Consider the following 25,084-nt stretch of genomic DNA (forward strand, 5'->3'; position numbering starts at 1 on the left):
AAAAAATTTAGGTAAAGAAATACTCTTATCAAAATCTTTCTAACATAAAATTATGGTTTTGATACCTAAACCTGTTAAGGCAAAAACAGAAAAAGAGAATTATAGGTCAATTTCCCTGAAGAATAACAATACCAAGTTTTAAATAAAATACTAGCAAGAAGATTGAAGAAATATATCATAAAGACTATACATTATTGTGGGATTTATACCTAAAATCCAGGCTAGTTTAGTATTAGAAAAACTATAAGCAAAAATGATCATGTCAATAACAAAAACAATATGATTATTTCAAAAAAAAGCAGAAAAAGCTTTTGAAAAATTACAATATCCATTTCTATCAAAAACCCTAAAAAGTACAGGTGTTAATAGAGCCCTTCTTAAAATAATAACAAGTTCTAACACCAAGAGTAAATATTATCTATAATTGTTATAAGTTAGTCTTCCCAATGAAATTAGAGTTGAAACAAGTATATACCACCATATTAAATATTGTATTAGAAATGAATAAGACCAGAAAAAGAAATGGAAGGAATGAAAATAGGCAATTGGGAAATAAAACTATCATTATTTGCAATGATATGATGGTACACTTAAAGAACCCAAGAAAATCAACTTTATAGCTATTAACTATTAACTTTTAACTATTGAATGAATACTATTAACAACTGTAGAAAAGTTAAGGTATATTAAGTAAAACCATGTAAAGCATCAACATTTCTCTGTATTATGAATGCAATTCAGCTGGAAAGGTTAGAAAAAGAGTTTCTATTTAAAATAAGTCCAGAAATTTAAAATCTATCAAAATAGTTGGAAATCCATCTGCCAAGACAAACCCAGGGACTATGAAAATACAATTATCAAAACCTTTTCACTCAAAGCAAGTGAAACCAATAATTGAAGAAATGGTAAATGCTCATAGATAGGCTGAGTCAATAAAAATGGCAGTTCTACCTAAATTATTTTACTCATTAAGTTCCATATCAATAAAATTACTGAAGGAGTATTTCCCGGAGCTAGAAAAAAAGGATTACAAAATTTATCTGGAGGAACAAAGGATCAAAAATATCAGGGAATTTTTAAAAATGTGAAGGAAGTCTATCTACCAGTAGCAGATTTTAAATTTTATTCCAAAGTGGTAATCACTTGTACTGGTTAAGAAATACAGGAGTGGATCAGTGGAATTAGGTACCCATTGAATAAATAGTAAATGACCACAGTAATCTAGTATTTGATGAAACCAAAGATACAAGTTTTGGGGATAAGAACACACCATTTTCCTAAAACTACTAGAAACATGAAAGGAGAGTTAAGCATAGAATAAATACTATTTCATACAGTATACCAAAATGGATACATGGTTTAAACATAAAGAGGATCATTCATTATAAGGAAATTACTTGACAATGGAAAAACTTATCTTTTCAGTTTTATGAATAAAAGAAGAGTTTATGAAACAGAGAAGAATACAGGGATAAAACAGATAAATTCAATTCTTGAAATTAAAAAGGGGTTGCAAAAACAAAAGCAATATAATCAAATTTCTTTTTTAAAAAGAAAACAGGAGATTTTTATACCAATTTTTTCTGATAAAGTTCTCATTTCTCAAATACATAAGGAACTGAGCCACATTTATTTTTAAAAATATCGTTCAGTAATTGATAAATGGTCAAATTACATGAATAGGTAGTTACCTTTAAGTGCCATTTCTCTCTTCTTGTTCAAGTGAAATATTTGCTAGGTAAAGTAGCTCCTAGGATCTTTTGCTTCTTAATTGAGGTGATTAACTTACATTTGTTAAAATTACTTAGAAAAGACAATAGTCTGTGTCCATGATTGTATTTTTTTATCCATTTTCATTTTCCACAATAAATAGAAGTAACCCTTGAGACATCTTATTTTCATATTTTCTTTTCATTTGGTTTTGGCTTTGATTTTTTTTCTCTTATAAATTGGTTTGATTATAGGGAAATGGTAATTACTAAGTGACTCTCAAAACAGTCTCCCAAAGTTTGTTGTTTGCTAAAATATAATCATTTCCATCATTTTTAGTGTAAGCTTTTTTTTTTTACTTTACCAAGTACCTTTTAACTCTTTTCTAAAAAAAGAAAAAACTATTTGTGATAAACATTTATTAGACTGGCTTTTTACTTTTGAAAAAGGAACAACCTGTTTTGTCCCAATTTTATCATATAATCATCTTTATAAAAACAAAATTTTGCCAAAGCAAAAAAAGTTTAAATACATATTGGATGAATGTGGAAGTATCATAAAGTTCTTTATAGAATGTCTCTACCTTCTTGTACTCTGGTAGATATTGGGAACTCTAATAATTATTATTTTCATTATCATCTTTTTAAAAAATGATCCGACTATATAATACCATACATGATAATTATGTGTTCTATGAAATTATCTTTCTTGTTATTTTTGTACTTATGATAAAAACAATTCTATTGTCTCTTTAAAAGAACCTCTAATTAATCATTCCATTGGATAACAACTTCTTTTAGTTTTCTGGTATTCCTCTCTCTACAGAAAAGTGATGGTTTTAGGATACAGGAGACTTATTTTTAAACATATTTTGTTATACTTGGCTATGTATACTCTAGTTAAAAAATTTTTTTAAATAAGGTGGAATAATTCCTAAGGGAAAAATACATTTTAATTTAAAAAATTAAACACTTTAAAATGTTCCTTTATTTTTTAACATTTATTAAAAATAAACATTTATTAAAAACCTACTATGTGCCACGCTTTGTGCTAAGTGCTGGGGACACAAAAAGAAGCAAAATACAATACCTGCCTTTTGTAATCTAGTTTGTAATCTAATGGGAAAGATAACATTCACATAAATATATACAAATTAAGTTATATATAAGATAAATAGGAAATAGTTAAAAGAAAGAAAGAACTGCAATTAAGAAAGGTTAGAGAAGGCTTCCTGTAGGAGATAAGATTTTACTTAAGACTTACAGGAAACCAAGGTCAGAAGTCAGAGTGGAGGAGGAAGACCATTTCGGCATGAGAGATATCCAAAAAATAAATGCTCAGATCTGAGAGATGGGGTGTCTTGTTCATAGAATAGCCAGGAGGTCAATGTCACTGGTTTGGAATATGTATTGGGGAATAAGATATAAGTGGACTAGAAAGATAGGAAGGAGACAGGTTATGAATGTCTTTAATGTCAAACAGCATTTTTTATTTGCTCCTGGCAGCAACAGAAAGCAACTCGTGTTTATTGAGTCAGAGTTGGAGGAGTGTGTGTGACATGATCAAACTTTCATTCTAGGGAAATCACTTTAGTGGCTAAATAAAAAAAAATATTGGAGTAGGAAGAGACTTGAAGCAGGAAGACCCAGTAACAGGCTATTGCAATAATCCAGGAGATCCAAGATGACTCCTAGGTTGTGAGTGTGAGAGACTGGGAAGAGAATATTGGCCTCTACTGTAAATGTTATGATTGTAATGAATCCATTTCTCTAGTAGAATGTTCACTCATTAGTCACTGGGAAAGGATATCATCTTTATAGAGTACCGTCAGCTAAATGAATGTTTATAGCTTAATTTAAAATGGTATCATTCTTTGCACCCTTGGTCCCTTCTTTCACCACTCTGAAACCTCATTACATAAAAAAGCAGAAGGAAGATGAATCATTTTCAAAATCTTGAGGTTCAGGGAACTTAATGGATTTGCCTAAGATTCTATGAACAAATAAGTGGTAAAGCCAGGTTTTGAAGGTCTTCAGACTTGCAGGTCATTGAACATTATTCTGTGTCAAATCCCAGTTCTTTAAAGTAGCACTTAACCAAATGTTTTGGAATGCTATAGGACATCTGGAAACATGGTGCTAGATTGTTACATTCTGATGTTCACTCTTTTAAAAAAAATGAGTAAAATGTCAAATAAACATTATTTGATATTTTCCTCATACTAACATAAACAAGCAATGAAAACAAAATTAAAATATCTTACTATTAGCTCAGGTGGAAATATAGGTTCCTGGGATGGATCGAAGGGCCGGAATTCACTTTCATCATACAGCTTTGTACACATCTCAAAAACAAATCAAATTGAATTACAATAAATTAATGTTTTATGGAATAAATGACCCCAATTGCAAGAGAAGAGAATTCATAATCTTTACCCTTAAGAATGCTTCATCCTCCACCACTAATGCCAATCTTTTCCCCACATGCCACAAACATGATCAACTGTGGGCTGGTTTCTTTGGGGAATGATTTACAAGGGTATAGTATAGCTTGTTTTTTGTTACCACATATTTTAATCATTGAAAAAAAGAAAATAGAATTTATCTGGATTTATGTATTCATTACTCAGCTACTTTGATCATCAAATTACCACATGAAAGGGAAATTCATGTCATACCTTTTCCTCTTTATCCAGGAAGAATTGATTTTCTTCTTTTTCCATGCAACACTTTCCTGTTCCTTGGAGCTGACAAATTGTTGATTCCTGTGGAAATGGCATCCTTTAGAAATATGTTCATGTGTTAACTCTGCAGGGATTTATTTAGAGTCTAGTGTGTGTCTAGCCTTGTACTAGGTCCCATAGGGACTACAACAGAAGTACAAGACATGTTCTCTACCCTCAGATAATTTACAGTGAGGAGTGAGGAATGAGAAAAGGAGGAAAAGGCTCACATGGATGAAACAACTAGAAACTATAATGAGGAAACATAAATGATAGTACCACGCAGAAGAATCTCTAAGTGATGAAGAAAGACAATAATGGATTGGTCTTAGTAGAGTTCAATTAGTCAAGGAAATGTTCCCGAGAGAAGTGAATCTTGCCCTGGAGTACCAATAAAATGTGCATTTAAAAAAATCTAGAACAAACCATACAATTGGTAGTCTTTCAAGAATTTACTCCACTCAGTAATTTATGATTTTCATAGCATCCATGAAGAAGAAAGAGGGAGTTCTTCCTTGATTATATTCATTACTATACTCACAAGAAGAGTGTAGAACATTTTGATAATTCAATCATAGAAATTGTTATTTAGTATGTGTGTTTCGGAGAGGGAGTCTTACTACACCAACTAAACTGCTTGTCAGTAGGATCTGTTTTATTTATCTTTATATCCCATGGCCCAACCAAATTCCTTGCACAGTGTAGGCTGTTGTATGAATCAGCAATTTCAATTATTAAAAAATTAATTTAATATGTTATTCATTCAATAGCATTTATTAAGCATCTATCTGGAGCCAGTCGCTATCTCAGTGCTGACAGTTCAAAGATGATGAGTCCCAGATTTCAACGAGCTTATAGTCTATCATCTTTTGACTTTCTTTGTATCCCGAATAGTTAGTACAGTGCCTAACATATAGTAGGGGCTTAATAAATACCTACTATTTCTTCATGTATAAGAGTCTTTCACTATACTCCTTGAGAGCAATAAGGATAATCTTTGCATTGAAACTTCACTATATAATAGGGAAGCTTACATTAACAGCTAAATAAGGATACCCAAAGTGAAAATAATCTAGCAATTTCCATTATTTTCTATAGATTTGGTAGTACATAGTTTTATTGACTGTAAAATCCATAGTAAGGTCTTTTAATTTTGAAGATTTTATTTGTAATAATAATTGAACAGAATTTGAGTTTTAAAAGTTAAATATGCATATTATTTTAAGGATTCCTTTGATTTAATACATCTTTATTAATTTTAGCCTGCTAAAATATGTGGATGAATTTACTTCTTTTAGACAATGTATCCTATCATTGGCATCTTACTTAAGTTGTATCTTAGAGAACAGCTTCAAAGATATATTACTCTACATGTAAAACTTTATTTATTGTAAAATCAAACTATCTGCCTGCTTTTTCTCCAGTAATTTTTTGACCAGTAATACATTCCCAAATTCCCTTGTAAGTGCCTGGTAACAACTTATCCTAATACTAATGGCCTGGTTCAAAATCATTGAATTCATTTACTCCTTTTTATTCTTTACTTCCCATATTCAAGTGTGAACGAATTATATCAATTGCTTTTCTGAAATGGCTCTCAAATTTTAACAAGATATTCCCATTCTCATTGCCATCATTTTAGTCTAGTCTTCAAAACTTCCTGTCTTAATTATTCTAATTATACCCTACTTGGTGTTTTAACTCCAGTTCCCTCAATCTACCCTAGCTTATGTTTGGATTCCAAGAATTGTTTTTGTAAAATGTTCTTTCCATTATGTCCCTCCCCTTGGACAAAAACCTAGTGGGACTTAATGCTATTTATCATGTCCAAATCCAGGTCCAGACATGACCTCTCTGAATTCCTGTGCATCATTAGCCACTGGCTAAACTATTAACTATTCTATAATCACAATTTTCTTTACTTTACTCACCTCACAGAAAGTCTTCCCACTTTCTACAATTGGTCGGTATCCAGTACATCGGCACAGATTACCTAAATAAGGAGAAAGTGTATATAAATATGAAACTTTGTATGTAATGTCAGAATTGGTTGATGTGTTGCTTAGTTTTGCTAGTATCCCACCCCCCGCCATTTTTTTTTTTATTCTTTGCTTTAAGGAATGACTTTCTTGAAGGGGCAAGGAGAGGAATATTGGGACCAATATTAAAAAAAAATGTCAATAATTTTTTTTTAAATAAAAGCATATATTTTAAGGAACAAAATGCAAACATGTTATATCTTGTCTCATTATTAATGGAATGAATAGAATGGTAATGAAAATTCTTCTTTACTAAATTTCTAAAATCTTCAGTATTGTTTGTATAATATATATGGGCTTATCGCTTCCTGATTTATTGAAGTTATTATTTTTGTAATTCTTATTTCCCTAACATAGTTATGGAAATAAAGGAAGCTTTACTTTTCACATTTTTATTTCCCTCAAGATATCTAATGGGTGTATTACATGCATAATGGTTGTTTATTAAACCCTGAATTCAGGAGGACCTGAGTTCAAATCTGATCTCAGACATTTAACACTTGACCCTGGGCAAATCACTTAACCCTAATCATCTGGAGTTGGGGTGGGGGGAGAACTAGCTTGACATTCAAATGATTCATTTAACAAAGAAACTATTTCCTCCTTATCTTTTAAAGGATAGGGAAATATGAATGAGGAATATTGGGTAAACTGTGAAACCCAGCTGATGCACTGGTTAGTTTTACTAAAGTGATTTCTCCCTTAATACTTATTTATTGATAAAAGGGATGGTTAACCAGGGTGGAGAAGTATATGTTCACAAATGAAGGTGATAAATGTGTGTGTGTGTGTGTGTGTGTGTGTGTGTGTACACAATTATAAAATCTCAATAAAAATTGAAAAAAAGAATTTTTAATTCAAAAAAATAAACTATTCTAATGGTTTGGGAAGCCTTACATTTATTTTAAAAATTACTAATCTGATAATTCTAGCAATGAATCTTTAATAATTTGATAAGAAATAATTTTATAATTAACACAAACGTTAAAATTAGTATATATACATAGGCATACATAAACAAAAAAAATTCAATAATCTCTTTTCCTTTCATGAAATAAAAATTATCAATATTACATAAAAAAATGAAAGGAAGATATTTAATATCAGTAATGATTATAAAGAAAAAATGAATCCTGAAGAAGTAATCAACATCTCTCTAATATCTATTAATAGGTTAAAGGGATAATTAGTGTAAAACTTTAAAAATATTTTTTATTTTCTCTTTTCCCCAGTTAACATATCAAGAAAATTTTTAGCATTCAATTTTACAATATTTTCAGATCTAAATTTGGGGGGTAGGCGGGCTCCTATCCTTCTCTCCATTTTTCTAAAGATGGTAGGCAGTTTGATATAATATATACATGTTTTATCATGTAAAACACATGTCCATATTAATCACAATTGTGAAAGAAGAAACAGATGAAAATGAAAAAGAAACCAAGAAGAAAGAATAAAGTAAGTGAAAAAAATATGCTTCCAAATTTGTTCAGAGTGCATCACTTCTTTATCTGGTTATGGATAGCATTTTCCTTCATAAATCCTTGGTACTCATTTTGGATAATTGTGTTGTTGAGAAGAATATGTGTGTATGTATGTGTTTGTGTGTATGAGTATGAATATACTCATAAACAGAGTATGTTTAACTGCTTGGAGGAAGTTGGAAAAGGAAGGAGAGAACAAAAATAAAGTAAAAAGCACATAATGGAGAACAGAAAAAAATCTACAAGGAAGGAAAGAAAAGATAGACAAGAATGAATACAATGTCTTTTATTATTATATATACTTTCTCAAAATGGAAATTTGTTACATATTTTAAATACTCTCTCATGTTTTACTAGGCACATGACAATTTTTTTTCTTTTTCTGTCTTTTTCTATTTTGTTTTCTCTTCTTCTTCATTAAAGTTTTAAATAAAGAAATACATTTAAAAATAACGTGGATGCTATACCACTTAGTGCATATATATTTAATATTGATGTTGTTTTTATTGACTATACCTCAGAGTTTCACCTTTTTAAAATCCCAATCCATGTGCTTTTTTAAAAATACATTTAAAACTTCTCACTCATTGAAGCAACTGTTTTCAGAGAAGAATGGAAGGGAAAAAAAAGAAGAATGGAAGGAAAGAAAGAAGAAAGTAAGGGAAGTAAGGCAGGGGAAGCAAGGGAAGAAAGGAAGAGAACGGAGGGAAAAGAGGGGAGCGAAGGAAGGGAGAGAAGGAAGGAAGAGAAGGGAGGAGAGGAAGGGGAGGGAAGAGGAAAAGAAAAGAAGGAAAAAAAGAAGGAATGCTTTCCAACATTCCTGTAGACCATTTACTGTTGCAAATGAATTGGACTTTTTACACTCAACCTGATTTATATTTATTGACTGTTTCTTTGACAGTGAGAAAAATTCAGATACCAAAATATGGGAGTGATATAAGGGAAACACCACTATTTCACCGGGCCATCAGAAAACACTTTTTTCCCGCAGTCACTACGAGTAATCAGGGAGGTATGAAAATGCTCAATTTTAATTCAAATGTTCAGAATGGAAAGAAAGTTAAAATAATTCACTACTGAAATAGGTTAAAATTCCTTAAAAATGCAAATGATAAAGTTCAATAGATTATTAAAAAAAAAACTAGATCCAATACATACTGAAGAAAGGTTAATTGAAAGAAAATATGTTATTTAAGTTGCCAAAAAATATGCATGATTCATGTAATGAGGGAAAATGTGTATATTTAGAAATGAAGTATTCCTATGATATAATTAAGATCATATTATAGCTAATATATCATTCAAAATAAATAATCATTCAGAACATAAAAATGCATTTTAAGGTGAGCAAGATAATTTAATTAGCATTTTCAGCTATTTTAGTAAACAATATATCTTTATTTTTTAAAATATATGGAAGTGCAAAACCAAGATAGTGGCAGAGAATAAGCAATATAGTCACACTCTCCCAACATTCTACTCTAAATAATTTTAAAATAACACATTAAATTGAATTCTGCAGCAGCAGAGGCAACAAAAATCAGGATTAGACTAAAGCATAATAAATTCTTCTGCCTCTTATTTTAATTCTGTGTGTGTTTTTCTACTTCAAATGTGATACTCATACATCAACATAATAATTGATTCTAGTTTCTAATCCATTTTGCTATTTATAAAATCACTTCTGTTAATCATGATAACATTCTGTTATGGGTTAGAAAATAGAGTGGTGGATCAGTGGAATAGATTAAGTACATAATAAATAGTAAATAATCATGGCAATTCAGTATTTGATAAATGCAAAGAACCAAACTTTGGGAACAAGTAGTCATCATTTCCCAAAATTAGTTGTAAAAATATAGATTGATATCTCACACAATCTACAAAATAAGGTTAAAAGGAGTAAATGATTTAGATATAAATGGTAATATCATAAGTAAATTAGAGGAGCATGGAAAAAATTACTTGAGTAAAATTTTCTTTCCAAAAAAGATACAGAAATGATCATGGAAGTTAAAACATCCAGTATTAAAAGGAAATTAGTTAATTGGTTAGAGCTAGGAATTTTACATAGTTCTCTGGAAAAGGTCTCCCTTCTCAAATATAAAAGAAATGAGCCAAAATTACAAAATATGAGCCAGTTCCCAAAATAAATGGCCAGAGGATATAAACAGGTAGTTTTCAGGAGATATCACACCTATCAATAGTCACATTAAAAATATTCTAAAGCAAGAATGATTAGATAAACACACTCTTTCCTATTATGACCTATACCTCAAAGGTCTCTCCCATTCTGTGCTTTCCTCCTGTGAGTAAGGAAGAAAAGTGAAGAAAATTTTATTTATGATAGAAAAAGAAACTTACCACCAAGAGCTTCCATTAATTGCTCTGTCGATGGATCTGGGTGGTTCCTCAGTAGAGTATATATGGACATCACCATTCCTGGGCTGCAGAATCCACACTGAGTGCCATGGCATTTGGCAAGCCTTTCCTTAGAGGATTAAAAAAAAAGTTCATACCTTAAACCAACATCATTTTTCAGTCTTGGTCATTAAAAACCATGTATCTACTTTAAAAATGACAACTCAAACTATAATTCAAGAAAAGAAATCCAGGAGAAAGCAGTTCCTTCTTGGAATTGAGATTTTCCCCAAAAGGGTCCAGCAGCACATTTAAAGCAACATTAATCTCAGAACAAATTTGAAGGGGCTAAGGAAAAAAAAACTGAAAGATGAATAAATATCCAGGGACTCATTGTTAAGACACCAGGATTTTTTGCAAAAGAATGCTCTAAGCATAATTTGTCCTCAACATATTTATAATGTGATTTTAATCTAGCCTTTATACCTATTCTCTAATAATAAATATGTGATAGATCTCTAAGGTCCTTTTCAGAAATCCTATAACTGTATAGTTATATATCAATCACTTTACTGTCTTCAGCAACACTATCAGAAGGAATGACTCTATTTTGGAATATATACTGGGGTTTAATGGTTAATGCTTAACAACTAGATGTCTCTGCAGGGAAGGTATGGGGGGAAATATACAAATAACACATCTACACATTTAAATCTGCATTTTTGCAGATTAAGACTTAAAATCTAACCAAATAATAAATCAAGTCCTGATTTGTAACAATTGTTAATTTCTAAATGTCCACACTGAAAATTTAGCAATTGACTCTCTTTCATAAGCTGATTGAAGTGGGCTCTAACATATTCCTGAACATAAGGAATAATATGAGAAATATCATGCAATGGTGAATTGAGGACCTGTTTTGGAAGTAGGAAGACCTAGATTCAAATCCTACCTCTGATATGCCTACAAATAATGTGACAGTAGGGAAATAATTGAGTTTTAAATTGCTCCAGGCAAGCTCCTCAAGACTACAAGGAATATTGGCAATTTGTTTTATGATAACAGGAGTTTTCACATTAGTAATTAACCACAATGATAAAAATGTGAAAATATGGAACAAATTAAAAGATGATAGATAGATTGATGGATGAATGGATGGATAGACAGATGAACAGATACATGGATAGATGGATGGATAGATAGATGGATAGATGGATGGATAAATAGATAGATAGATAGATAGATGGATAGATGGATGGATAGATGAATGGATGAATGGATGGATGGATAAATGATATATCCAAGAACAGAGTGAGTTGGCTTACTTCTGGGAAACTGCAAACTTGTTAAGGTTTTTTAAAATGACCATCTGAAACTGGGGCCTACAATATTCTTTTCTACCAAACAATACTGAAAGCTCTTTAAAAAATTTAAACGTATAATGGAAATGAAAAATGGACAAAAGTCGCACTAAATGGACATAATGGATGAGTTTTCCACATCAGTGGAGAGTTTTTACATTGCTGAGGTCATATAGCATATACTTTCTACTTTGTTCACTCATTTTTCCTTCTTGGTAAAACTGAATGAAAGTCACCTTCATTTTAACTTAGAAATATAGGAGGTAAAACTTCTAGGATCTCTTAAATGAGGAAAGAAATTGGATAAATCTAACAATTCAAAGAATCTGGGGTAATGAAATACCTTCTAAGATAAAATATTGCCATAGTTCAACATCACAACTGGAGAATATTCATTTCTGAACAGAGCCTAGAAATACTGAAACTTTAATTCTACTACTTACTGACCGTTGGAGCCTAAAGAAATCTAAAATTATCTATTCTGATCTTCTCATTTACAGATGTAGAAACAGGTTTAGAGAGAAGTGATTTGCTTGAGATTATACAAGTTAGTGGAAGAGCACCCACATTTTCTGATTTTTAAGTCTAAGTATTTTTCCTCAGTGCCACAAGATACAATGTAATCTTACCTGAACTGGATGAATCCTGGTTTTGATGCTTCCAATGCCTTCCACTGTGGTGACTGCAGCACCATGGAGAGAGCATATGGGAACCAAGCAAGCAGTGGCAGAATAATGACTACAGTGTTTTAAATTATGTAAAGAAAAAAATCAGTGATTGTTATAACTTCACAATAGTACTTAATCAAGTCTGTTCTATAGTGATTAATCATACCTAATTAGGAAAAATGAGTGAATAAAGTAGAAAATATATATACGGTGTGACTTCAGTTATATAGAAACTCTCCCATTATGTCCATTCAATGTGACTTTTGTCCATTTTCTTACTGTTATATTCTTAGTAGGTATATCAGAGGTAGAATTTGAATCCAGTCTATTTCCAAGACAGAACTTAAATTCACTATTGCATGGTTTCTCATATTATCCCTTATGTTTAGGGATGTGATGGAACCTGCTTCAATAAACTTATGAGAGTCAGAGAATCAACTGCAAAATTTTGAGTGTGGACATTCAGAAATTAGACATTATTACGTATTATATTGTGATATATGTTACATTGTGAGAGATGTGAAAAGATTTGTTGCTCTTGCTTTTGTTTTGTTATTGGAAGGGAAACAGAGGGAAATGGGGAAAGATGATAAAAAGGGATTATGAAAATGGTAAATCCTCAGAACTTTATTATTTCTTTATTATTTTTATTTTAAAGAAAACATATCTGCCCATTATTATGCCTTAATCTTCTTTAATCTCAATGCTTTTCTATTGTTTTCTGCCATTATATTTTCTGAAATCAGACATATATTGTTAAACTTCACTTCATTCTAGTCTTTCCCCCCCCTTTACTGCTGTCATTGAAACCTAACTTCCTCCAGAAGTCAACAAATATAGTCACCTTCTCTAGGATTAGGTTCTCCTCATGTCCCTGACATATGGGGTCAATAGAAATAAGCATAATTCTTTCTTCTTATTGCCAATGCCAGACCCTGTCTCTGCCCTATCACTTGGCAATTTCCCTTCATTTAGAATGAAGTTTTGTTATATAGTCTATATCATTATTCCCTGAAATCATTATTGGTGTAGTTATTTGTTCTTTTTTTTTACATATACTCATATATTATATTACTCATATACATATACTCACATAAATGTTGCATATTAATTATATAAAGGTTAAAACTACAACATAAGCTATGACTGTTTGGTTTTTTGTGGGGTTTGTTTTATCATAAATTTGGGTCTTTAAACTGACCCAAGCATAACAGAAGTTAAATCTGTTATGAATCCTTTGTTTTTTAGAGTCATCATTTTATAAACTTTTCTTCAAATAGGGTGGAAAAGGGAAAATCAATGCCCAGCAACCATTCCTTACTGATGATTTGTCATGTTCAAAACTAGTAACTCCTCATATTTCCATAGTGTCTTGTCCTAGCCAGATTCCTAAATAGATTTTCCTACAAAATCTATTGATTTTGAAGATTTTTAGAACACTCTCATTTTGATATACAAAGTATGGTATGAGGATCAGTATACTCTATGGACATCATTATTTGTAAGGTGCTAATATTTTATTATCAGTACTTTCAGAGGATCATAATATTATTCCACAAAACCTATAATTAACCACTTTACAAAGAATAATGTATAAATTGACTGACAATTTAGTCAAAACTAATATAGCTTAGTAGTGATACAAGAATAAAACAGAGTGGTTACCAAGCAACATATGAAAATACAGCAATAATAATAAAAAGTCATAAAAACAGATGGTATACTCACTACTATCCTGAATAACAAGCATTAATATTCATAATTTCTTGAGTTGTGCATAGGAGTCTGCTCATATGTAATAATAATATGTAATAAATCACTTCAAAATTGGCCGTTATTGGGCTTAAATAAGCTTGTAACTCAAGCTACAGAAAACAAGAAAAAAATTTATTGAAAAATCAAGATGTTAGAATTGATTCTTTTCATATTGGTGTAAATTATTTTTTCTCAATAGCATATCATTTTCCTATAACATATTTTCAGCATTCATTTTTATAAGATTTTGAGTTCCAAATATTTTCTCCTTTCTTCCCTTACTAACCCCTTCCCCAAAACAGCAAACAATCTGATAATAGATTATACATGTACAATCATTTTGAATATATTTTCAAATTTGTCATGTTGTGAAAGAAAACTCAGAAGAAAAGGGCAAAAACCATTGAGAAAGAAAAAGCAAAAAAAAAAATGAAAATAATATGCTTAAATACAAAGTCAGTTTCCATAGTATTTCCTCTGGATGTAGATAGCATTTTCCATCCCATCTATTAGAATTGTCTTAGTTTACCATATTTCTGAGAAGATCTATCATAGTTGATCATTGCATAATCTTGCTATTACTATGTACAATGTTCTACTGGTTCTGCTCACTTCATTCACTCTGTGTGGGATGGCACGACCTCACTCAAATTGACTACTCACAAGCAATTCAAGCCTGGTCTGAGAAGACTAAATTCTTTTCCCTTCTCTGCTCCCTGGAAAAACATTAAGATTCTCTAAATTGGAGGAGGATTCCAGGAAGATGGCAGAATGGATTAGTAAATTTCAAGCTCTCCAGATTTCCCCCAAAAAATGTGCCTCAGGGAGAACACAGATTGGTGAAAAACAAAGACCCGGGGCACAGCAGCATCCTTTGGAGACAACAGAAGATCCAAAACAAGACCTCAGGTCATGAAATGAAAACCCCTCTGGGCTAACCGCACAGAAACAGCCAGTGGGGAGCCCTAGGATTTGTAATGCTGGAGAAACTGAGTCAAGATAGAGATTAGAGAGTTTTTAATATTTTATTTGGATTTTTGAGAGAGAGATTGTGCAGGGGGCATGTTGCCCCCAGGGCTGATATCTCAAAGCATCCAGCAGTGAATGTGAGTTCTCAATGACATATATATATATATATATATATATATATATATATATATATATATATATATATATAAATATATATATGTAAATAAATCAGTTTCTCTGGCATTACAAAATTAATCTAGAGGCATATCTCCCCATGATTAGAAGAATATACAGAAGCATTGGAGGGGGAAGGACAGCTTGTAGTTCTGGAAAACCTACTCATAGCAAGAATGTTTTAAATAGGCAATACTTCACATGTAGTATGAAGGGCATAGCACTCTCCAAAATCTATAAAGAAATAAGGGCGGGAAAGGCAATAGCATAAGATGGGATATAGAATGATGTGTAGATTTGTGGCAATGGCTATGGGACAAGTTGTGTAGTTAATGGGCAAAAGATAAAAGATTAGGCAAAGTATAGAAGTGTGTGCAAGGTATTCATTCAATTTTCCCCAGGAATGAAAGAGTTAAAACTGCCCAAGAGAACCAAGGTTCTCAGACTGGAGTAAGAAGTTTTCAAGGATTCCCCCATTCTAGAGGGCCCTATGTGTTAGATAACAGGACTTTGTGTAATGTAAACTAACTTAGTGGTGACTATGTTAACAAGGTTAACTCAATGCATGTACAAATTTATTATATACACATTATGGTAAATAATTTCTTTTTTTTACCAGTACACTCCAAATGTTTTGTGTATTGGCAATTCACCTCTTTTGTGTAAAATTTTTATATTTTTAATAATAAGATGCCAACAGTAGGCAGAAAGGCAGAAAGCATTGAGAAGGCACTTTTAATATAGTGAGGGTCTCAAGTTACAGACTAAGTTAGCTATACTACAATATAGTATAACTGTCAGCTCTTGCATAGAGGCGACTGCTGATAAGAGGCAAAGTTGGGGAACAGCTACTCTTAAGGAAGTTTAGTTAGAGACCTGCCTTCCCGAATCTTTATGCTCTTTGGTTATGAAAAAACTGAACTTGTCTCTTTGTAAATTCTTCAATCTATATGAAATGAAACTGAAGGAGGAAAAGATAATATCTCCCAAGATACACACAGACAGCTGGAAACTCTCTATTTAGGAGAATATGGTTTAGCAACAAGCTTATCTAGAAATCTAAATCTAGATAATACAGAGAAGAATGAAACAAAGGGAACCTGAAGTTTTCTTCAAAACTGTTTTTAGTACACAAGGAACTGGATTTGTCAGGGAGGGGAGTATTAGGTCATAGACACATTATTTTGAACAAAACAGTGTCATTGCTAAGGAAACAATATGCAAATGTGGTCTGGGATACTAGAATCAGATTGGGTGGAAGCAGGATTGTATAAGAAGATTATTAAATATTTGACAGTAGTAAAACCTCAAAATGTTTCCAAATCAGATTTGAATTGTTGTTTTGTTGATTCATTAGATTTAAGAAAGTGATGAAGTAATAAGATTAACTAAACATAAAAGTGTGTCAAAAAGACATTTCTTTTTCCTGAGAGCTAGGTATTAAAAATTTATAGTCACATCTCTGGGTGGAAGAAACAGAAGTTTGTTACTTATTCTTTTCCATAAACCCCCAATATAATTCAGTGTTTAAAAAGCAGGGCAAAGGTCTTTCTCCTCCAAGATGGCACTGTGGATAGAGTGTCAGGAGTGAAGACAGGAAGACTCATCTTTCTGAGTTCAAATCTGCTTTCAGACACTTAATGTCTGTGTAATCCTGAATGAGTTATTTAACCCTATTTGTCCGAGTTCCTCATCTGAATGAATGGGAGAAGTAAATAGTAAACCTTTGCTAAGAAAATCCCAGATAGAATCATGAATGTTTGGGCATGACTAATATGACCAAACAAAAAGTCCCCTGAGTCTTAAGCTTTCCTAAAACCTAAATCTTAGAACTCACCAAGAATGGAGAATTCCCTTTTACAAGACATTTATGTTTAAAGAAAGTTGTGACCCTGTTTGGTCCAAGATAAATTATAAGGAAGCCCGACTTTGTCTTTGTCACCCTTCCAATCAATTAAAAATCCTTTTCACACAAAGACCAGTTTGTGTTCCTGTTGAAAAGAAGCAAAGAACTTTGCTACTCTAATCTTTTCTGAAGTGTTAATGGGAATTTGACTTTTAGCAGAATGCCAATATTAGAACAGACCATAGAGATCCTCTAGTACAATCTCTACATTTTACAGACCAGTAAACTGAAGTACAGAGAATAAATGATTGACTTGGTCAAGAAAACACAGGTAATAAAGGACAATAGAGTAAAGCTTTAAAATGAATTTTTGACTCCTAATCTTTTCCCCACTATACAACCTTCTTATTTGACAAATGAGAAAATTAAGACTTAAAGAAATGAATAGAATTATTTAAGATCACATAGCCTGTCATATGTAAAAAGAAACATTTGAACTAGATAATTGCTAGAATTCTTTTTGAAAACACATGACTTGAGCTTAGAAACAAAAATATTTTCAAGATTCAAAAGAATACTTTTCTCAGGCTAGTATTCCTTCAGGTTAGTGAGTAATATGTGTGTAATTGAAATTATGGTCTATAAGCCTATAAATGTAATGAAGGATAAAGACTATTTCCCTCAGTAATATCCAGTCTTCAAAGGAAGGATCTCTACTTGCCACCAACACATATGGAAAGTTCAGTGTCCTGCTTTTGGAAGCATGCAATATTGGATAATAAATGGACCTTACCCCCAATGAGAGCATGTGTGGGTATTCCATGACTAACTGCTTTTTAGCTAATATGCAACAGAGGCATAATCCTGAACCCTCTAATTCCAAGTTTCACCTACGAAACTACCTTCCATAAATTAACCTGTCATTAGTCTAAAGTTAAATGTAATTATCTTCATGTAATGAGAAACACACAGAACAATCTATGGGACTTTCCAGTTTGTCTACAAAAGAACATGAAAATTAAGAGGCTACCTAAAACACTACACTATCCAATAAAAAAAATTGAATTGGGAGAAGTGACAAGTCTATAATTGGCATGCAAATAGCTGCCCACCTATGATTGCTTATCAATTATTATCATTCTCTTTGAAACACAAAAATGCTCTTTAGACTGACTCAGGAGGTTTCACATAAGTCAGAATTCTCAAAAGAACATGCTTTCTTGGAAGAAAGGAAAATAGCACATACCACAAAGCTCAACCACAAGGAGGGCAGAGAAGGCAATTGTTTTATGCCGTACACATACACAGAAATAATACACATGTGTATATATATTTATATCGAGAGATATATCTTTTGAAAATAGCATATGATGCTTATGATCCTAAACAGCTTGAATAAACTCTAAAAGTTAAACTCAGACCTGCTAAGCAGCCTAACTTTTTGTTTGTTTGTTTGTTTTTACAAAGAAATATTTACTTCAGAAGTATAAAGCAGATACCCAGCTGAGCTCTCAGTCCCTAAAGATAAGCAGTCCAGGTCAGTTGAAATGCAAAATAACAATATGAACTAAACTATGGAAATTCAGGGGTTCCAGAATTCTGACATCAAATTTACTCTCTATCATTCTACAGGAGTCACTAATGTAGAATGCATTGACATATCAATACTTTTTTTTTTTTTGGCCCTGAGACCTGGGTCAAGCCAAAACAAAAGTTTATTATTTCAGCTTTCAGCAACATCTCAGCCATTGAAAAATAAAACTTTAACACCAAAGGTTGGAAGGAAGATTACAGCACAATTAGATAGGCTGCATCCGGAGCACCCTAGGGCAACACAGGCAGGAAAGATGGGGGTTATTCATTCAAAAAATTAGGAAGCACAGAACTCAGGAGGCTGACTACTAATTTCTAGACTGGCATAAGGTCAGCAAGGGAATGGCCTGCTCCAAATGCTTCTCCATTTCAATTAGCAAGTTCACATTTACCACTTTTTAAAAATTGCCAAATTTCCCTAGGATCGTTTAGTTTAGTACTATCTGAAATTAAAAAAAAATCCATGGAAACCTAAATCTTTAATCCTGAGTGATGTTGTTGAGTTAATATGCTCTTTCCAAAAAGCACCCATGAAAAATGCATATGTCTTTTCTGGCATGTGTAATATTATAACTTATTATCATGGTAACTGAAAACAAAGTCAATTTATGGCCCAAGGGAATTACTAGTAAGATCAAGTCCAAGAGGGATACTGGATCTGAACAGTCAGGCAGCATCTGAATTCAGGGGGCCTAGTGGGAATTATTCTAAGCAGAATGTATGGCAAAGTTCCCTAGGATATTTATTCTTCTCTCCCTCCTTCAACCACAAAAATCTCTCAACATGAGTCATTATAAAGGATACCGGATCTTCTTGGTGATGGGATTATATTTTGATATCATCACTGTGCAGGCTCCACAGCCCCCTGTTCCACAGCCATATTTGGTTCCTGTCAGGCAGACTAGGAAGGAAAGTAGTCAAGGAAATAGGGATATAGGCAGATTTATTTTATTTTTCCACCAACACTTAACAAGTAACGAATGAATGGCGAACTTTCCCATTATTTCAAATCTCAGATCTTAGAGAGATAAAAGATACCTTAAAGATTATTCAGTCCTATTTTCTCATTATATAGTTGAGGGCCTTAGAAATAAAGTGTTTTGTCCAAGATTACAATCTGGTTAGTGGAAGAACTGTGATCAATTCAGGCCTTAAACCCTTTCTTTTTGGACAAATCCTTGGCTTTTAGTGCTTTTTTGAATTAATGAGTTAGAGGCAAAGAAGAAAGTTGTATAAAGCTATGGACTTATATTACCACAGTTGGTTGAACAACAAAATATTTTTCCATTCAACCATTTTTTTAAAAAATCTTAAACCAATTAATTTGTTTTGCTTGATGTTCCTCCTAATGAATCGCTTAAATCAGCAATACCAAACATAGCCCTTCCTTTACCCTACTCCCAACCCCAAACCCCATAGTATTGTAAAATTTCTAAATGTGGCTGAACCAGATTAAGATATAATTGGGAAATGGTTAACAAAATAAATTACAACAGTATATAGATATTATTAATTTGTGATTTTCTAAATAAATATGCATCCCTCAGGAATCTGCTTCTATCTGAGTTTGACACCATTGGTTTAAATTGATCAATTATTTTTGTATACTGTAGGTATATGCGGTGGTTTACTATGTCTTTCTCCAGTTCATTTTATAGATGAGGAATACAGCTAAGTGACTAGTAAGTGTCTGAGGCCAGATTTAAACTCAAAAATATGAAATTTCCTAAATCTAGACCTGGCACTCTATCCACTGCACCATCTAGCAATCTATCAAACATTTTAGAACTTGACAAGGCTTGTGTTCTGTTGTCATAGTTGGTGAGAACCCAGGCTTTTCTCCAGGGCAGGAACAGGCATCCAGATGAATCTTTTAGAGGTGTTATCTTATGCTTTACTAATAGAGCCATTAATAGTGCCAGATCAATAAAAGTAAGAAGTTGCTAGCTAGACCACTGGATCTGAATAATTCATTTGTGAACAGCACAATTTAAAAGACATGGACAAATTATAGGGCATATATTGTATTGGACAGTCTGAAAACTTTGTCATATGAGGAATAATAGAAAGAACTAGATATGTTCATCCTGGAGTAGAGAATACTAGGGTAAGAATAGAATGTGAGAAGGAGATGGAGGAGTAGGGGAAGGTGAAATTGTCATTTATATCATCAATTATTTGAAAAATTTTCATGAAGAAAAATGATTAGACTTACTCTAAATGAATCTAGAGGCCTGTCAAGGCTATTTATGAAAAAAATTCTGGATGGAGTAGAACTTTAAACTAGATGACTTCTAACCTACTTCTATTTGTATTTTGATTTCTGACCATAAAAGTATGGAGAAGCAAGCAGAAAAAAGATGAGGAATGGGTTTGGGAGTAGCAAAACCCTTTTCTTCCAATAGTTTTTTGACTTTGCTATCTCCCACATTTATCCCATTACTTGGAAACTTATTTAGTTACAAAGCTACTTTCTAAAATTATAAAACACTCCAACTTGTAAGGGTAAAAGAAAGTGACAATGTAGTTGTGAATCTCTTTAATCAGATTGGTAGTAGTTACAAATCTGAGCATTTCTACACCTTTACTTCCCTCCAAATCTGACTTATGGGACTCTGAATATAATCTTATAAATTATATTATATGTTTATTTTTATAAAGAATTCATCTTACGGATATGGTCTGGGTTGCAGATAACTTCTGTTTGAATCAGTAAGTTAGCTATTCTTTTTCAGTAATAGAAGTTTTCCTGGAAAGGTTAGGAAAAGAGTAGGAGTTATAATTTCAGAGCATGGAGCATCTTTACTGGATCAACAAAGTTGGATAGTTTGTACAGTAAAAGAAAAACATAGGGGCGGCAAGGTGATGCAGTAGATAGAGCACCAGCCCTGAAGTCAGAAGGAACTGAGTTCAAATTTACCACTTCCTTAACATTTAACACTTCCTAGCTGTGTGATCCTGGGCAATTCACTTAACCCCAATTACCTCAGCAAAAAAAAAAATTAAATTATTAGTTTAGCATATGTGATTTTTCAAGTTCAAGCTAAACTTGTAAAAGCTACTTATTAATGGGGAAAGGAAGTTTCAAGTTTAGTGTATCAGGCTTGACTCCATTTCTATCTAATATAAATTCCACACTGAATACCTCTAGGAAGTAGCAAAGAACTAGAGTAATAGTAGTGAAGATGAAGTAGTAAGAATTCAGGGAAACTGAGTCAGAACTATTAACAGGAATTGGTGACTACAAATAAAAGGAATTTCAAAATGTGTAAGGAAGATTTTGCATGTAGATGGCAGGGAAGATGATAACAGTGACAAAAATGGGGTTAATGATGAATGGAAAATAGCTACATTACTTCTTCAGTGAAATGTGGGCAACTGAAGGAGTAGAAAGAAACTACCAGGGAAGAGACCATAATTATCTTCTTTCCTGCTCCCACCAACTCTGCCTTTCCCTTCACACAGATTTAGGGCATTGATCTCCACCAATGAGGAAAGCATCCCATATAGTATACCATCTGGGACACAGTTTACACAGAACTGGAATTACAAGTTTTAAGTTGAAAGAGATCTCAAGAACAATTTAGTCTAACCAATATAAAAAGAAGTCTTTACCACAATATGCTTGCCAAGTGATATTCTAATCACCATGTATTAAATTAAATCTCAGAATTCATGCTTTTTTTCCTCCTTCCTAAGAAATTACACTTTATACTTCTATATTACTAAAGTTATTTTCATTAGGGGCATTCTTGTTTTAGATTGATTTTAGAACAATGAACATTAATATCACTTACTTCAAAGAATCCATGATTTCATTCATATGAAATTATTATGATTGGCAGACATTGCAGTTCTGTACTTACACTTTAAGATTCTTATGTGACACAACTTCACCAATAATACATTATTAATGTTTTAATTTCCCCACATCATTTCCAATGTTTGTCATTTTTCTGTCATTTTAGTCAATTTGTCAGGTGTGAGGTAGTTACTCAAGAGTTGTTTTAATTTGCATCTCTCTCATCATTCAGTTATTTAGAGGATTTTTAAATATGACTATAGATAACTTTGATGGCTTTGGATATTTTTCTGTTTATATTCTCTGACCATTTATCAATTGAGGAATGACTCTTATTTCTATGAATTTGACTCAGTTTCCTATGTTTAAGAAATAAAGTCTTTATCAGAGGAAACTGTAATTTTTTCCATGATAATAATTACCAACTATGTATTTCCCTCTACCTAATTTACCTCCATTTATCCTACTCTCTATCTTTTCATCTTGTTCATTCTCAAAATATTTTGCTTCTGACTTTTATCTTCTCTAAACTGCTTTCCCTTCTGTCAGCTCTCCACTCTCTCTTCTCTCATTTCTTTCCCTTTCAACTTTTCGGTATAACAGATTTCTACATCGAACTGTGTTTGTATATTATTCCCTCTTTAAGATAATTCCAATGACAATAAGGTTCATATGCCCCCCTCCTTACTTCCTCTATTTTCTCCTCCATTGTAAAATCTCTTTCAGGCCTCTTTTTTGTTAGATAATGTATTCCATTCTACCTCTCTCTTTTCTCTTTTCTCATTTCATTCTTCTCTCATCCCTTAATTTTTTTAGATAATCAAATCATCACATTCAGCTCATGTCTATACCCTCTGTTTATGCATACTTCTAACTGCCCTAACAATGAGAGCTTTTTTTTTAGGAATTATAAATATTGCTTTCTCATGTAGAAATATAAACATTTTAATGTCATTGAATTCCTTATTATTTTTCTTTTCTTGCCTTTCTATGGTTCTCTTGAATCTTCTATTTGAAAGTCAATTTTTTTCTTCAGTCCTGGTCTTTTTTTTTTTTATCAGAAATGCTTGAACGTCCTCTTTTTGTAAATGTCAATTTTTCCTCCTGAGCAATGATACTCAGTTTCGATGCATAGGTGATTCTTGATTGTAATCCTAGTTCTTTTGCCCTCTGGAATATCACATTACAAGCCCTCAGATCTTTTCATGTAGAAACTGTTAAATTTTGTGTTGCTCTGCTTGTGGCTCCACTATATTTGAATTGTTTCTTTTTTGGATATTTCCAGTATTTTCTCCTTCATCAAGAATGTCTGGAATTTGGCCATAATATTCCTGAGAGTTTTCATTTTAGGATTTCTTTCAGTGGTAGATTCTTTCAATTTCTATTTTACCCTTTGGTTCTAAAATATCAGGACAATTTTCCTCTATAATTTCTTGAAAGATGATGTCTAGATTTTTTGTAATCATGACTTTCAGGTAGTTCATTAATTTTTAAACTAATTCTCCTGGATCTATTTTCCAAATTAGTTGTTTTTCCAATGAGATATTTCATAATTTCTTCTGTTTTTTCATACTTTTGATTTGTTTGATTGTTTTTTGTTGCCCTATAAAGTCATTACCTTCTACTTGTTCAGTTCTTCATTTTAGAAAATTATTTTCTTCAGTGAAATTTTGTACCTTCTTTTCCATTTGACAAATTCTATTGAAAGAATTCTCTTCAGTGAATTTTTGAATATCTTTTCCCTCCTTTATCCATTTCTGCTTTTCAAGGAATTGTCTTTATTGGATTTTGTGTGTGTGTGTGTGTGTGTGTGTGTGTGTGTGTGTGTGTGTGTTTTTGTGTCTGTTTTAACCATTTGAGCTATTCTGGTTTTTAAGGTGCTATTTTCTTTAGTAATTTTTTGTGCATCTTTTGAAAGATATTGATTCTTTTTTAGGGATTTTTTCACATTACTCATTTCTCTTCCCACTTTTTCCTATCTCTTATTTGATTTTTAAAATTTTTTTAACATTTCCATTGCCTGAGAAAAGTTCACATTTTTCTTTGAGGCTAATCTAAAGATAAAACCAGTAATGATTATATTGTCTTTTCAGTGAGTGTTTTGATCTTCCTCTTTACCATAGTAACTTTCTATAATCAGAATATTTTTCTGTTGTTTTCTCATTTTCCAGTCTATTTCTTAACTTTTTAGACTCCACTTTCCAAGTGTAGTAGTCATTGTTCCAAGCTTTAGGGATTTTTAGTGCAGCTGTTTTTTGAGGTATTTTTGCAAACCTAGAAATTTTTGCCACTTCCAAGGTAATATGATCTAAGCAGAGGTGTGTTTACTACTCTCCTGAATTGTGCATTGGTTTGTGAGTGTCCACCAGAACTTTTTTCAACCCTAAAACTGTGACTAGAGCTGTGAAACTGTGATTTGTAACCACAAGTTCTTATGTACTAAAACTACTCTTCAAATTGGGACTAAGATCCAGGATGGTGACCCAAATCCAATAGGCAATACAACGAAGTGCCCTGTTGTATTGGTGCCTGATGCCAGCAAAAGGAACCCTGAATATTTTCTTCTGATCCATTGCTTAATCTTCTTACCAACTGTGGGTTTA

The 25,084-nt window shown here is 32.2% G+C and overlaps 1 protein-coding gene across 1 annotated transcript in view; it reads right to left on the reverse strand.

The window, feature by feature from the left end:
- LOC100924119 (aldehyde oxidase 4-like) overlaps positions 1 to 25,084 on the reverse strand; it is an 84,920-nt gene that overhangs the window by 55,611 nt on the left and 4,225 nt on the right. The window contains 6 exon segments of the mRNA XM_012544914.2: positions 3,974 to 4,054; positions 4,361 to 4,474; positions 6,364 to 6,425; positions 10,317 to 10,443; positions 12,304 to 12,412; positions 19,484 to 19,580. Of these exon segments, the coding sequence (XP_012400368.1) occupies positions 3,974 to 4,054; positions 4,361 to 4,474; positions 6,364 to 6,425; positions 10,317 to 10,443; positions 12,304 to 12,412; positions 19,484 to 19,580 (590 nt within the window).

This window comes from Sarcophilus harrisii, chromosome 3 (assembly GCF_902635505.1).
Source record: "Sarcophilus harrisii chromosome 3, mSarHar1.11, whole genome shotgun sequence".
NCBI classification, from domain to species: domain Eukaryota; kingdom Metazoa; phylum Chordata; class Mammalia; order Dasyuromorphia; family Dasyuridae; genus Sarcophilus; species Sarcophilus harrisii.